Source organism: Podarcis bocagei (genome assembly GCF_964188305.1).
Source record: "Podarcis bocagei genome assembly, chromosome: 2".
NCBI lineage: Eukaryota > Metazoa > Chordata > Lepidosauria > Squamata > Lacertidae > Podarcis > Podarcis bocagei.
In genome coordinates this window covers 113,357,948-113,374,161 of record NC_138126.1, presented here as the reverse complement: position 1 = coordinate 113,374,161, position 16,214 = coordinate 113,357,948, and the positions used below count along the sequence as shown (strand labels likewise).

At 45.3% G+C, this 16,214-nt stretch overlaps 1 protein-coding gene across 5 annotated transcripts in view; it reads left to right on the top strand.

Moving 5' to 3' along the window:
* Window positions 1-16,214, top strand: part of RAB11FIP4 (RAB11 family interacting protein 4) — a 239,220-nt gene that overhangs the window by 217,735 nt on the left and 5,271 nt on the right. For 4 of the 5 annotated variants that reach the window (XR_014004695.1, XM_081181359.1, XM_081181361.1 and 1 more), the window contains 10 exons: window positions 2,212-2,403; window positions 4,791-4,925; window positions 5,535-5,570; window positions 5,865-5,964; window positions 8,489-8,592; window positions 9,490-9,630; window positions 12,172-12,253; window positions 13,998-14,135; window positions 15,220-15,378; window positions 15,568-15,711. Coding sequence is in view for 4 of the 5 variants with exons in the window: in XM_081181359.1 (XP_081037485.1) it covers window positions 2,212-2,403; window positions 4,791-4,925; window positions 5,535-5,570; window positions 5,865-5,964; window positions 8,489-8,592; window positions 9,490-9,630; window positions 12,172-12,253; window positions 13,998-14,135; window positions 15,220-15,378; window positions 15,568-15,711 (1,231 nt within the window). In the remaining variant the exon portion in view is untranslated. The remainder of the gene's footprint in view (window positions 1-2,211; window positions 2,404-4,790; window positions 4,926-5,534; window positions 5,571-5,864; window positions 5,965-8,488; window positions 8,593-9,489; window positions 9,631-12,171; window positions 12,254-13,997; window positions 14,136-15,219; window positions 15,379-15,567; window positions 15,712-16,214) is intronic. The other variant, XM_081181360.1, reaches the window with a different exon arrangement.

The window sequence follows — 16,214 nt, the reverse complement described above, 5'->3', positions numbered from 1 at the left end:
GCTTCCAAAAAAAGTTTGCAAACCGGAACAGTGTTTGGGTTCCAAGTTGCTTGAGGGCGAAGGTGTTTGAGAACCAAGGTACCACTGTATTGCTTCATATATCCCTTTTGGTATTTAACGTCTTGGCCTGGCCCAAAGGTTCCTTTCCCAACAGAACACCTGATGCAAGCACAGAAACACAGAAACTTTTAAGTAGGACCAGGGTGCAGTTTTGCAATAGGTTGCGTCTAGCTATCAATCTGTGGCCCAGTGGCAACCATTATGAACCTGGGCCGGGCTGCTTATGTAACTGCATAATATGATTTTGTTAAACTGTGTTGGGATTGCAGCAAGCTTTCCGGAATATATTTAATGCCTTGTTTGCCCTGGATTTCATGAAGAGAGCCTAGAGCCAGTGTTTGTAAAATAAAAAAGGGGGGGGGGAGTGGTGTAAGCTGCCCCATGAAGGTGCAGTTCCCTGGGGAAATGTCAAGGACAGCATTTCAGTTGGGAGTGAGGAAGGTATTTAATCAGGGAACAGATGCATTTGTGGTTGTGCTTATTGTCTTTTTGCACCCACATGCAGTTTCAGCTTTTTTAAAGGGGAGCAAAGGGACAAGTGTCTTTTGATATGCATACCATGCACCACCACTATTACTACTACTACTACTACTACTACTACTACTACTACTACTACTACTACTACAGTGGTACCTCAGGTTACATACACTTCAGGTTACATACGCTTTAGGTTACAGACTCTCCTTACCCAGAAATAGTACCTCGGGTTAAGAACTTTGCTTCAGGATGAGAACAGAAATCGTGTGACAGCAGCAGCAGGAGGCTCCATTAGTGGTGCTTCAGATTAAGGACAGTTTCAGGTTAAGAACGGACCTCTGGAACAAATTAAGTTCTTAACCCGAGGTACCACTGTACTACTGCTCAGGGCCGTCTTTAGCATATGCTGCACCGGGGTGCAAAGAACTGCCCAGCAGTTTTGGGGAGGCAGGCTAAAGTTGTTGAGCTTTGTCTAGGGAGACAGCTCAGATTTGTTTTGCTTTTTTTGAGGGGCATACAACTCTCTCCCATGCAGGTGGAGGGAGGAGAGCAATCCCCATAGAGGCTTGGGAGGGAAGCTGCGTGCCTCATGTGAGCAGCGTGCATGCGCTGGGCGGGCCTCTCGAAGGCCCACCAATCCCAGGGACACAAGAGGGCGGAGCCAGCCAGTTGCCTCAGTGCCCGCAGCAGAGCAGCCTGCAGCGCTCTGACGGTCTCTGCTCCGCTCAGCAGTGGCTGTTGGCTGGCCTCTTCAATCCCCGGACTCCAAATCTCGGCCTGGTGCCCCTGAGAGCCCCGCGCCCGGGTGCCCCACGCTCCTAGCGCTTATGGGTAAGCCGGCCCTGCTACCACTACTACTATACCGCCCTATACAGTCATACCGCGGGTTGAAGTTGCTTCAGGTTGAGCTCTTCCAGGTTGCACTCCGCGGCGACCCGGAAGTAACAGAACATGTTACTTCCAGGTTTCGACGCTCACGCATGCGCAGATAGTCAAAGTGACGTCACGCATGGAAGCGGCGAATCACGACCCGCAGATCTGGGTTCTGTTTGCTTCTGGATGCGAACGGGGCTCTGGAATGGATCCCGTTCATATCCAGAGGTACCACTGTACTCACAGATCTCAACATAAAATCACAATACAAAAACACAAAATACATAATAAAAATAAAACCAAGAACAACCCAATAATTTCCCCCTCCCCCCAAGTGGTTTATTATATGCATGCGTATACATCGACAAGATGTACAGAACAAAAGGCACTCGGCAGCGTGAAACGGGTGAATCGATGAGAGAAATAGGGGCTCTTGTGGAATAATTTCTTGCAAGATTATTTTTATTACGTGTTTCAAAAATACACAAATACAACGAATGAGTCGTAGAAAAGGAGTGAAAACTATCCTGTGGAATAATTGCGTGTTGTCCAAAACCTGGGGGTGGAGTTCTGCCCTTCCCCTTCCCCTTCCCCTTTTCCTTCCCCACGTACGGCCCCAAACTGGATTTCCCCATAAACCTTAGGGTGGCGGTCTGAACACTTCTCTGCTCCATTCACCTCTGTTTTCTCAAAGTGGGCAATGGGTGTGGACCTAAAGAACCATTTGTCCTTGAATACGGAAGGCGTCCCATTCGAATTGCCTCTTTGCATGTGTTCTGATGTTCCTTTTCTCGCCCTGAGGTCCAGCCCCCTCAACCCTTCCGCGGCATCTGACCTCTCCACCTATTCCACTGCCTCCTTGATCAGTAACGAAGAACAGTTTGAAGACTACGGAGAAGGTGACGATGTGGACTACACTCCCAGCAGCCCTTGCCCCGACGACGAAAGCCGAACAAATGCCTACTCGGACCTTGGCTCATCTGTTTCTTCCAGGTTGGTAATTTGTGTCACTTAAACCGTATCCTTCCCTTCTCCCCCTGCTTCCTTCCTGGGGGTTGCAGAAACTGCCTACTTAATATATCCCAGAGACTTTTTTTTTTTGCAGTTACTTCCTTTTTCACGAGTATAAAATCCAGCTTTCGCCTCTGCTTTCGCCTTTGTTTGTTTTGTTTTTTTGCTTCGGAGAGAACCTTGCAACTATCTTTTCCAAACCCTAAGACAAATTTATGAGTCATGACACACCATGTAATCTCAAATTTACAAAGGTTTTCTTGTGTGCGCTGTGTTTTTTTTTTTAAAAAAATCACACTTTTTATTAAGTTTTCAAAAATTTAACACATTTCAATACACAGTAAAACATTTTTTTCTTTGTGATTTTTGTCTACTTCCCACCTCCTTTTCCATGGTGTTTTTGTTTCTCTCTCTCTGCTGCACCTTCTCTTCTAAATCTTATATCTTAACAACATTACTATAATCTTTTCTGTTCTTCTTCTTCTTCTGTTCTTCTGTTGCTCATAGTTTAAATCCTGCTCCAATATCCATCATATAATAAAATTTCTTTAATTAGTCCGAAAAAGGCTTCCATTCTGCTACAAAGCAATCGTCATTAGGTTCTCTTATTTTGGTTGTTAACTTTGCCAGTTCTGCATAGTCTTACTTATCCATTCTTCTTTGGTGGGAACTTTTGGTTCCTTCCATTTTTGTGTGCATGCTGGGGTTTTTTAATATCATTGTTGAAGATGCTATTGGGAAAGCATTTAGGAAGCCTGGATAGCAAAATAATTCTATACTAGCGTTGCCGTATTTCAAAAAGTGAAAAGCCAGACACAAAAGTTCTTGACTTTATTTGGCAAAGTTGTTGAATTTTTATTTTGGGGGAGCAAAGTTGTTGAGTTTGTTATTGATGTTTTTTTAAAAAAAATTGAAGTTTTAAACATTTCCAATATGGGCTGCCATATACCTGGGTTTAGACGCAGTTTCGACAGATGAATACTGGCTATGTCCAGGAAATTCCAGACATATGGCAGCCCTAGGTTCTCTAGATGTTCTGGACTCCATTGCCATTGAACCCAGCCATTTGCTGGGAGTTAGAACAACATCTCGACGGCATTAGGATGGGGAAGGCTGCTGTAGAGACCTTTAATCCACAGGGCATGCATGAACCCCTGAGTTAACAACCATGCATATGATAACACATCCTAAGAGAAAAGTGGAAGTTGGTGGTGTTTCAGTAAGGCCAGAGGAACCTAGGCCAAACCCTCCTCATACTTGCTTACATAAGTGTAGAGGAAGGACTCAATCCTATCCATCAAGCCAGGCTGTCAACATTGGCTACAGTTTAGCTAATGTTGAATTTCACCTATGGAAGTGTGGTGTTATTGGCCAAGTCCTCTTATTCCTCTTGCCACCTTCATGTAGATGTTGAAGGATCAATGAGTTGTTACCAGAGGATGGCAGGTAACTCAGCTCACTGGATCATGACTGAGCACAATCCTCTAGAAGTCTAAATAAAAGTAAAGGGACCCCTGACCATTAGGTCCAGCCGTGACCGACTCTGGGGTTGCGGCGCTCATCTTGCTTTACTGGCCGAGGGAGCTGGCGTACAGCTTCCAGGTCATGTGGCCAGCATGACTAAGCTGCTTCTGGCGAACCAGAGCAGCGCACGGAAACACCGTTTACCTTCCCGCCAGACCTATTTATCTACTTGCACTTTGACGTGCTTTCGAGCTGCTAGGTTGGCAGGAGCTAGAACCGAGCAACCGGAGCTCACCCCGTAGCGGGGATTCGAACCGCCGACCTTCTAATCGGCAAGCCCTGGGCTCTGTGGTTTAACCCACAGCACCACCTGCATCCCCTTCTAGAAGTCTACTGTGAAGCAAAGGAGTAAGTTCAATGGCCTTCCTTCCAGGTGAATGGGTATAGGATTGTAGCCTTAATTGACTGAACCATGTACTATATATCCATAATATTTCTTGGTCAACACTCAAGAGAAGGAGAAGGATTGGAATGTGTGTAGATCAAGGTTTCCCAAACTTGGGTCTCCAGCTGTTTTTGGACTACAGTTCCCATCATTCCAGACCACTGGCCCTGCTAGCTAGGGAAGATGGGAGTTGTACTCCCAACAGGAGCTGGAGATCCAAGTTTGGGAAAGCCTGGTATAGATCAAATATGTCTGCACTGGCTCCTACTGTAAAATCTCGCAGATTTGGGGGTCATACTAGGAACAGGGCAATTTAGGCAACAACCTCCTGGGGTTAACACCCTGTTGCAGATGTTGTGGTAAGAGCAACACTGGGGTCATCATTCAAGAAGGGTGGATTTGATTTATGGCTGGTCCGCACAGGACCCGTTTTAACACCTCTTTGCCTTTCTGCCAACAGTGCCGGCCAGACGCCAAGAAAAATGAGGCATATTTACAATAGCGAGCTGCTGGATGTCTACTGCACACAGTGCTGTAAAAAAATCAACCTGCTGAATGACTTGGAAGCCAGGCTGAAAAACCTGAAAGCAAACAGGTGAGTAAACACAGTGGACTTGCAGGAACATTTCAAGAGGCCTCAAACAACCCTGGGCATTGATTGTGATGTTATATTAACTCTAGTAATAAATGAGGAAGAATATGATTTCATTATGGTTGCAGGCTGCAGTTCTGTGCACACTGAATAGGTTAGTCGGGCTTGCTTCTGAGTAGACCTGCATAGGATTCCCTTTTAGTTGACTTTTCATTGATTGAATAAAGTTGCACATTAGTGAAACATCAATATCTGTGTCATTGTGAAATTCTGAAAGAAGTATAGGATAAATTCTAAGGGGGGGGAACTGGATGTACATTTCCAAAATATAAGATAAAGAACAAATCAAATAAAACCTACATAGAGCAACAGTGTTTTGTGTTGTGTATGGACCTATTAGGTCCATAAATTACCATATAGCATATATTCAACACAAAAAACAGCGGCAATTTGTTGTTGACAAAGGACAGCTGGACATATAAAGGGCCCCATTACCTTCAGTGGCTTAGGGCCGCATCAAACCTAAATCTGGCCCTGACCATAATGCAGAAAACCACAGCTTTGGGTTAACCTTAACTCATCCTATGTTGTTTCTTTTTTTGTTTCTTCCAGCCCAAACAGAAAAATAACAAGTACGGCTTTTGGCAGGTAAGAATCAGCGCACATTTCTACCTGAGACTTGGCCCTTAAATACAGACTTGTTTAGACATTGGAGGCTTCTCCACTACAGTGGCTCACAGAGCCCCCTTTCTTACTCCAAAGCAGCTGCTCTCAACCTGTGGGTCCCCAGATGTTGTTGGACTACAACTCCCATCATCCCTGACCACTGGCCATGCTGGCTAGGAATGATGGGAGTTGTAGTCCAACAACATCTGGGCACCCGCAGGTTGAGAAACACTACTCCAAAGGGTCAAAGCAGCTGTCCTCTTGTCTTCCCAACAGGCAACTTTTCCACAACAGCAACTTCAGCAGCAGCAACGGCAGCACAGAGGACTTGTTCAGAGACAGCATAGACTCATGCGATAACGATATCACAGAAAAGGTGAGGTGTCAATGTGGAACAGGTGGGGAACCACAACTTCCATCATTCCTGACTTCTGGCTATGCTGGTTGAGGCTGATGGGAGGTGGAGTCCAACAACATCTGGAGGGACATTGGTTCCCCACTCTGGGGATTTGCTAATGTGCCAAAGCTGCTTTTTCTTATCTGTCAGTTTATAGTCCTGAGGCTTTCCTGAAGTCTCATGCAGTGTGAGTGTGATATACGAGAGCCAGTGTGGTGTAGTGGTTAAGAGCAGTAGATTTGTAATCTGGTGAACTGGGTTCGCATCTCTGTTCCTCCACATGCAGCTGCTGGGTGACCTTGGGCTAGTCACACTTCTCTGAAGTCTCTCAGCCCCACTCACCTCACAGAGTGTTTGTTGTGGGGGAGGAAGGGAAAAGGAGATTGTTAGCCGCTTTGAGACTCCTTCAGGTAGTGATAAAGCGAGATATCAAATCCAAATCCAAACTCTATATAGTCATACCTCATGTTACGTCCGCTTCATGTTACGTTCTTTCAGGTTACGCCCCGCGGCAACCCGGAAGTATCGGAAAGGGTTACTTCCGGGTTTTGCCGCTGGCACATGCGCAGAAGCGCAGAATGACGTCATGCGCAGAAGCGGCGAAGCGCAACCCGTGCGTGCGCAGACGCGCCGCTGCATGTTGCGTTCTTTTCATGTTGCGAACAGGCCTCCGGAACGGATCCTGTTCGCAACCAGAGGTACCACTGTAGACAGAAACTGGGGAGCAATTTTAAATTAGGGAAAGTTTGGCTGATGAAATAATGCCAAGCTCTTAGCATAATCCCTTTATTTTATTTATTTATTTTTTATTAAATTTGTATGCCACCCTTCATCTCAGGGCGGCTCACAACATAAAAAGACAAGATAAAAACATAAAATGCATAATAAAAACAACAAGAGGGAAACTACAAAGAATGCAAACTATAGAAGAAGAGAACAAGAAGAACATGCATTTAAAGTAGAATGGGAAGTGTTTATTGAATATATGGGGGAAATTGTGTGCATTTGAAAACGTGGGCAGCATTAAGATAAATTCAGGAGTGTAAATAAGTTTTGGTGGATGTAATAATGGAATATTGAATGGTTTCCTTTATATGAAATATGCAGAGATTTATGTTATGCAAAATGAACCACGGAAAGAGAAGAAGGGAAGTCATTTAATATTTTAAGGTTGTTTAAATGACTATTCTATAATGTATAACAGAAAATTTAATACAGTGGAACCTTGGTTGTCGAATGCTTCGGAGGCCAAACAATTCAGAACCTGAACACCGACAACCAGGAAGTGAATACTTCCATTTTTGATCGATTTTTGGAAGCCAAACGGCTTCCGAGGTACATTTTTCAATTTTCTCCATTTCTCCATTTTCACCATTTCATTTTTCTCCATTGACTTTGCAGTCAGCCCATCGATCCGTTTCAGAAGCCAAATGGTCTTCCGGAACGGATGACATTCGAAAACCGAAGTTCCACTGTAAAAAAATATATAGAAAAAACTACAAAGCAATAAACCCCATGCCCCCCCCCACTAGGGGTGGTGAACCCATGCCCTGCAGGCCAAATCAGGCCCACGAAGCAATTTCGGTGGTCCGCCAGCCCCCAGCAGTGGTGAAATTCTTGTGACACCCAAATTGGTGCTGAATGAGATCTTCTTCTTCCTACACACAGTCAATGCAAGCAGATAAAGTGCACTCTGATACTCTCTCAACATTTCCCAAGCTGTTACTGTTTGTAAACCATTAAGATTAACTCACTCGGTAGAGCATGAGTCTCTTAATCTCAGGGTTGTGGGTTCGAGCCCCACATTGGGCAAAAGATTCCTTCATAGCAGGGGGTTGGACTAAATGACCCTCATGGTCCCTTTCCATCTCTATGATTCTAATAAACCGTTAAGGGTCTAACTTTCTCTTTCCTCCAGTCTATATTTTCTGTAAACCCTCTAGCAGTGATGGCCAAACTTGGCCCTCCAGCTGTTTGGGGACTACAATTCCCATCCTCCCTGACCACTGGTCCTGTTAGCTAGGGATGATGGGAGTTGTAGTTCCAAAACAGCAGGAGGGCCAACTTTGGCCATCACTGCGTTATGGGCAGAAGCTTACATCCCTGTTCGTTTTTCATTGTTGTTTAGTCATTTAGTTTGTCCGACTCTTCGTGACCCCCTGGACCAGAGCACGCCAGGCACTCCTGTCTTCCACTGCCTCCCGCAGTTTGGTCAAACTCATGCTGGTAGCTTCGAGAACACTGCCCAACCATCTCGTCCTCTGTCGTCCCCTTCTCCTTGTGCCCTCCATCTTTCCCAACATCAGGGTCTTTTCCAGGGAGTCTTCTCTTCTCATGAGGTGGCCAAAGTATTGGAGCCTCAGCTTCAGCATCTGTCCTTCCAGTGAGCACTCAGGACTGATTTCCTTCAGAATGGAGAGGTTTGATCTTCTTGCAGTCCATGGGACTCTCAAGAGAACCATAATTCATATTATACATAATTATACATAATTCGTTTTTATAGGTTACTTATTTAGAGAAAAAGGTGACGGAACTGGAAAATGACAGCATGACAAACGGTGACCTGAAGAGCAAATTGAAACAGGAGAACACACACCTGGTTCACAGGTAATCTAGTATACTGCCTACTGTTTTGTTTCTGCAGCCTCCACAAAGCCATATTGAGAACCTTAGGCAGAGCAAGGACTCCAGCAACACTGGAAGTGATAATGATCACTTGGACCTGCTGGCTGTCTGCTTTCAAAAGGATTTTCCTCAAAACAGAGATGTTTAGAATATTTGCAAGAGCTGTGATTTGAGGGTGGGCGGGAAAGTCTCTTTAAAAAAAGGAGTTTCTTTGGCCTAAGATTCAGGGTCAGACCAGATGTGATACTCAATGTATTATTAGCAACTGTCTTTTTATTAAATTTTTATGTATTTATTTTCATTTTAATATATTTTTAATCGTTTGTTGGAAGCCGCCCAGAATGGCTGGGGAAACCCAGCCAGGTGGGCAGGGTATAAACAATAAATTATTATTATTAAATTATTATTTTAATGGAATAAGAGATCAGCACAATGGACAATTTATTGAAGAGTGGAAGCCTATTTTTCATTATTTGAGAAAATATAACAACCAAATGAAATCGCAGGCAGGATTTACTTCTGTTTGCTGTTTTGTTTCGGTTTGGTTTTCTGCAAAAAAAATTTGAATGATTTCCCAAATTTTATCCCAATTATACAAATTATTTCTAAATTAACAAAATTTTGTTTAAGTGACTTTCCACACACCGTTCTTGATGTGTCCTTAACATCTGGTGACACTGCGTTTACAAATTCTGATTTACTTCTAGTTACATTCCGTTTTGCAAAATTATCCCTTAGTCAACAGCAGTACTCTTAACTTATTTATTTGTTTTTATCCTGTATTTTATCCTGTGAATATCCCGCCCTGAGATCTTACGACGAAGGGCGGTATATAAATCAAATAAATAAATTGGCGACCTTTTTCTTTTTTTGCTTAAGAGTTCACGAACTCGAAGAACTCTTGAAAGACCAAGAGACGTCAGCTGAGCAGACTCTGGAAGAAGAGATAAAGAGGCACAGAGAAGCATATAGCAAGTACGAGAAAGAGAAGAGCACGGAAATTGAACTGCTGAACACAAGGTAATATTCACTGTTACCCTGCTGGCTTTCCTCAGTCATGGCTTCATTTCCAAGTTGCAACAGGGATGACTATCTAGGGAACAAAATGTGAACATGTGAACATAAGCCCCAAGACGAGCAGTCTTCTGAAATGTGGACTATCAAGGTTTCTTTACATGCAGGGACGCGGGTGGCGCTGCGGTCTAAACCACTGAGCCTCTTGGGCCTGCCAATCAGAAGGTTGGCGGTTCGAATCCACACGGCGGGGTGAGCTCCCGTTGCTCTGCCCCTGCTCCTGTCAACCTTGCAGTTTGAAAGCACACCAGTGCAAGTAGATAAATAGGTGCCACTGTGGCGGGAAGGTGATCAGTGTTTCCATGCGCTCTGGCTTCTGTCATGGTGTTTCGTTGCACCAGAAGCTGTTTAGTCATGCTGGCCACATGACCCGGAAAGCTGTCTGTGGACAAACGCCGGCTCCCTCGGCCTGAAAGCGAGATGAGCGCCACAACCCCACAGTTGTCTTTGACTGGACTTAACTGAAAAAGAAGAGTTTGGATTTGATATCCCGCTTTATCGCTACCCGAAGGAATCTCAAAGCGGCTAACATTCTCCTTTCCCTTCCTCCCCCACAACAAACACTCTGTGAGGTGAGTGGGGCTGAGAGACTTCAGAGAAGTGTGACTGGCCCAAGGTCACCCAGCAGCTGCAGGTGGAGGAGCAGAGATGCGAACCCAGTTCACCAGATTACGAGTCCACCACTCTTAACCACTACACCACACTAGTCGCCTTTGACTGGACTTAACCATCCAGGGTCCTTTAACTTTAACTTTTACATGCAGGGAGAAATTCTGTATCTAGGCATTTAAAATCCCATGCCAAGGAAAACTGTATATGCAACCGCATGAAACTTCCCAGAAGCTGCTGTTAATGCAAGATGCTTCTCTGTAGTTGCTGTCTGGAACTATGCATCATTGACCTATGCATTTCAAGACATATTTCTCAGCTATAAGGGCTAGAAACTTGTGCGCTTTTTCAAAAATAAATCTCTGGAGGGTGAATTCTCAATACCCAGTGGCGTAGCGTGGGGGGTGCAGGGGGGCCGGCCGCACCGGGCGCAACATCTGGGGGTTAGGGTTAGGGCGCGCAAATCCACGGGTTAGGGGGCGCAAATCCACGGGTTAGGGGGCACAAATTACTTGCCTTGCCCCAGGTGCTGACAACCCACGCTACGCCACTGTCAATACCACACTTGGCTCTTCCTCCGTGCTCCTGCAAAATTGCTGCATCCACACAGCCCTAACTAGGCATCTGCAGCAAACTGTTTTATTTCCCTAGGCTTTTAACGAACGTTGGCATTGCTCTTTTGTTCCTGTTTTTATGCTCTTCACTGGGATATTCTGGCTTGGATTTGTTTTTGGTAATACACCCTGTTTTTAGTTTTGTTTTTAAGTCTGTTTGTTCAGGCATGTTGGAAACTCACTGGAATGGGAAAGCAGGATTTAAATCGGTTCCTAATGAATACAATAGACAAATGGCGACTCTGTTTCTTTTTATTAGTTTAGAAGGAAACAAACGTATAATAGACCAATTTTTGATGAAGTGACTCCTGAGCAAAGTGTCCTGTCTTAATTTGATATAGTGTAAAAACTGACCATGGCTGAGAATGTTATGGGTCTAAGTCACATTTGGGGCAGGGGAGGGAGGGCAAGCAGGCAGGAGAATCTTAGAACAATTTCTTGGGCCAAAGAAAATACTGGTTAGAAAAACTAGTACGATTTTTTAAAGAAACAGCCCTGATGCTGAGCATTGTGCTCTGAAAATCAGACTCCTCAGTAGCTGATGTTTAGTTGTACTCTGCCAGTTGGCAAAAGAAGATACCGTATTTTTCGCTCTATAAGACACACCAGACCACAAGACGCACCTACCGTATTTTTCGCCCTATAAGACGCACTTTTCCCCCTCCAAGAATGAAGGGGAAATGTGTGTGCGTCCTATGGGGTGAATGCAGGCTTTCGCTGAAGCCTGGAGAGCGAGGGGGTTCGGTGCGCACCGACCCCTCTCGCTTTCCAGGCTTCAGGAAGCTATCCGCTAGCCGCGGGAGACCCAGCTCCCAGAGAGGGACCTTGCCGGCACCCAGGGAGACCTTGCCGGCACCCAGAAGCTTGGGGCGCGCTGAGCTCCGCACGCCCCAAGCTTCGGGCTTAGCACAGCGCACCTAGAAGGAAAAAAATTCCTTTATTTCCCCCCCCAAAAAAACCTAGGTGCGTCCTATGGGCCGGTGCGTCCTATGGGGCGAAAAATGCGGTAGTTTTTGGAGGAGGAAAACAAGAAAAAAAATATTCTGAATCTCAGAAGCCAGAACAGCAAGAGGGATCGCTGCGCAGTGAAAGCAGCAATCCCTCTTGCTGTTCTGGCTTCTGGGATAGCTGCGCAGCCTGCATTCACTCCATAAGATGCACACACATTTCCCCTTACTTTTTAGGAGGGAAAAAGTGAGTCTTATAGAGCAAAAAATACGGTACTTTTTGTGTGCAGTCATTTATTTTTCTCCTTCAATTTCAGGGTTCAGCAGCTCGAAGAGGAAAACTGTGAACTCAAAACCACCGTTTTGCGGCTGAAATCGCAAAGCGAGAAACTGGATGAGGTAATGGAGCTCTTGAATTTTTTTATTATTATTTTTTGCCACCTTAACTTTCAATTGCAGCAGGTCTGTCACCTCTTAAGTCCTGACAGGTCCATAGCACGAGTTTTCCCTTTATGTCATTTTATTCCTAAAGGTATTTGTAAACTGGCAGCCCCTAATATAATATCATGACGGCATTCCAAATCTGCCATTGGATAAAGCTCCTACAGTGGTACCTCAGGTTACATACGCTTCAGCTTACATACACTTCAGGTTACAGACTCCACTAACCCAGAAATACTGCTTTAGGTTAAGAACTTTGCTTCAGGATGAGAACAGAAATTGTGCTCCAGCGGCGCGGCAGCAGCAGGAGGTCCTATTAGCTAAAGTGGTGATTCAGGTTAAGAACAGTTTCAGGTTAAGAACAGACCTCCGGAATGAATTAAGTTCTTAACCCGAGGTACCACTGTATTAGCTTCAGTGGATCAAGAAGCCTTCTTTTTAAGCATTTGGGAATTGGAAAACCCTGGCATCTACTGAAAATCACAAAGTAATATGCCGCTACATCCCAAACTACCATATGCAAACCTCTAGGACAAATAAAAGGGGGGGGACAACTGAGAGCTGATAAATGCCTTTGGAAGAATTGCATGGCAGAGCCCTATGTCATGGGTAGGCAAACTAAGGCCCGGGGCCCGGATCCGGCCCAATCGCCTTCTAATTCCAGCCCACGGACATTCTGGAAACCAGCGTGTTTTTACATGAGTAGAATGTGTCCTTTTATTTAAACTGCATCTCTGGGTTATTTGTGGGGGCATAGGAATTCGTTCATTTATTTTTTAAAAAAATATAGTCCGGCCCCCCACAAGGTCTGAGGGATAGCGGACCGGCCCCCTGCTGAAAAAGTTTGCTGACCCCTGCCTATGTCAATAGTGCCTCTTATTTTGTTTGTTTGTTTGAATTGTTAGGCCACCCTATACCTGGAGGTCTCAGGGCAGTTCACAGAAAAGATCACAATATATAAAATCAAAATAAAAACAATAACCCAATAACACCCCCCCCCAAAAAAAGAGCTGCATTTTAAAAGGATGCCAATCAGATCTACCAAAGGCCTGGTTAAAAAGGAACATTTTTGCCTGGTGCCTAAAGGTGTGTAATGAAGGCGCCAGGTGAACTTCCCTGGGGAGAGCATTCCACAGGCGGGGGGGCCTCTGTTGAGAAGGCCTGTTCTCATGTTGCCACCCTCCGGACCTCACAAGGAGGAGCCACACGAAGGAGGGCCTCAGAAGATGATCTCAGGGTCTGGGTAGGTTCATATGCAGGCATAGGCAGACTCGGCCCTCCAGATGTTTTGGGACTACAACTCCCATCATCCCTAGCTAACAGGACCAGTGGTCAAGGATGTTGGGAATTGTAGTCTCAAAACATCTGGAGGGCCGAGTTTGCCTGTGCCTGTTCATATGGAACGAGGCGGTCTCTTCAGTTGTAGGAAATTGCCTGTTTTGAATGCTCACCCATGTTAAAAAAACACTGCCCTAGAAAAACCAACATTCTAGCATTTTCCGCAACAGTTTTCTGTACACAAGGAGGGCTTTTTGTTTGATTTGGTGTTTGTTTACATTGGGGGGGCATTCAAAACAGTCAAGCCTTCTCCCCTCTGAAATGACACCATTCCAGGAGGCCAAAGACAAAATATTTCTCCTGAATATACAGAGTGACTCTTGGGTTGTAGGCAGCTTGTAACTTCTTTCTTCGTTTTCCTCAGGAGAGGCAGCGAATGTCAGACCGATTGGAAGACACCAGTCTGCGGCTCAAGGATGAGATGGATTTGTATAAAAGGATGATGGACAAACTGAGACAGAACAGGATGGAATTTAACAAGGAGAGGGAAGCTACTCAGGAGGTAGGTAACTATTTTTAATGGGGCAGGGCTAATATTGCCCGTGTGTAGGGGTAAATAAAGACTGGAACTTCTTAAATAGAAATTGGTTGGCATCCAATTTCTGTCTCAGGAGACAATGGAAGCGTGTGCCTTTGGGGATGCAGTCAAACTGTTGGAAGGTTACAGCAACGGCTGAGAGAGATACAGGACAGACATGTTTTGTTGCAGCTAGGGAGAGGAAGGCGTCCAGTTGTGCTACTGCAGATACACTATGGCGTTGCTTCTCTCTACACTCCCCCCAGAGGTCCTTTCAAAATTGCTCCTTCAGGTATACTGGGCCGAGGCTGTTTAGGGCTTTAAAGGTTGGCACCAACACTTTGAATTGTGTTCGGAAACGTACTGGGAGCCAATGAAGATCTTTCAGGACTGGTGTTATATGGTCTAGGCAGCCAGTCACCAGTCTAGCTGCTACATTCTGGATTAATTTCCAGTTTCCGAGTCACCTTCAAAGGTAGCCCCACATAGAGCGCATTGCAGTAGTCCAAGCAGGAGATAACTAGAGCATGCACCACTCTGGCGAGACAGTCCATGGGCAGGTAGGGTCTCAGCCTGCGTACCAGATGGAGCTGGTAGACAGCTGCCCTGGACACAGAATTGACCTGCACCTCCATGGACAGCTGTGAGTCCAAAATGACTCCCAGGCTGCGCACCTGGTCCTTCAGGGTCACAGTCACCCAATTCAGGATCAGGGAGTCCTCCACACCCACCCGCCCCCTGTCCCCCAAGAACAGCACTTCTGTCTTGTCAGGATTCAACCTCAATCCGTCAGCTGCCGTCCATCCTCCAACTGCCTCCTCTCCAAAGGCTCAGTTTGAAACAAGCCCAATTCAGACAAGTGAATTGATTCCAGGCGCATGCATGTGGAAAGGGTTCAATCTCTATAGCAGGAAATCAGGAAATGGGTTGTTTTTTTCTGGGTGTGTTGTTGCTTAGTCCTGTCAGATACATTTTTAAGTTGTCAGTTGGCTGTGTACCACCAGATTCCGTTCTGTATGTTGGCTTAACAAATTGTACTCTCTGTGTCCTGTTTCTTCTCCCCACACAGCTTATTGAGGATTTGCGGAAGGAGCTGGAACATTTACAGTTGTATAAGCTAGAATGTGAGCGGCCTGGCCGAGGGAGAAGCTCTTCCTCCAGCTTGAGCGAATTCAATGCGAAGACGAGAGAGGTGGAAATGGAACATGAAATTAAAAGGCTAAAGCAGGTGAGGTGTCCTTGGGGCTGGAGCGAGGGAGAGTTAGAAACCTCCATCCCTCTTTCAGGAGGAGCAGAAGAAAGCAACTTTTTCATTGTTGCAATGCGGAAATATCCACAATGGTATGCTGACTGATGTTTTCATATTCAGCCTGATGCGAAATTTACTTCCTTTCTCCTCTCCTTCCTCTCTTGATAGGAGAATCAGAAGCTTCGTGACCAGAACGATGACCTTAACGGGCAGATTCTTAGTCTTAGTCTTTACGAAGCCAAGAACCTTTTTGCGACACAAACAAAAGCCCAGTCATTGGCCGCTGAAATTGATTCTGCCTCCAGAGATGAGGTAAAGTGTGAAAAAGAAATAGTGTGCAGCTGATTAAGTGAGTGCGCTGGCAGAGCATGTGTGTGCGCATCTACACACACACCACACACACACACATCTGTCTAATAATAATAATAATAATAATAATAATAATGATAATAATAATAGTTTATTTATACTCTGCCCATCTGGCTGGGTTTCCCCAGCCACTCTGGGTGGCTCCCAACAGAATATTAAAAACACGATAAAACATCAAACATTCAAAACTTCCCAAAACAGGGCTGCCTTCATATGTCTTCTAAAAGTCAGATACTGTAGTTGTTTATTTCTTTGACATCTGATGGGAGGGCATTCCACAGAGCAGGCGCCACTACCGAGAAGACCCTCTGCCTGGTTCCCTGTCATCTCACTTCTCATGGGGAGGGAACCGCCAGAAGGCCCTCGGAGCTGGACCTCAATGTCCGGGCTGAGCGATATTAGTGGTAAGATTGCAAAATCTTGAGCAGACAAGATACCGATAGAAT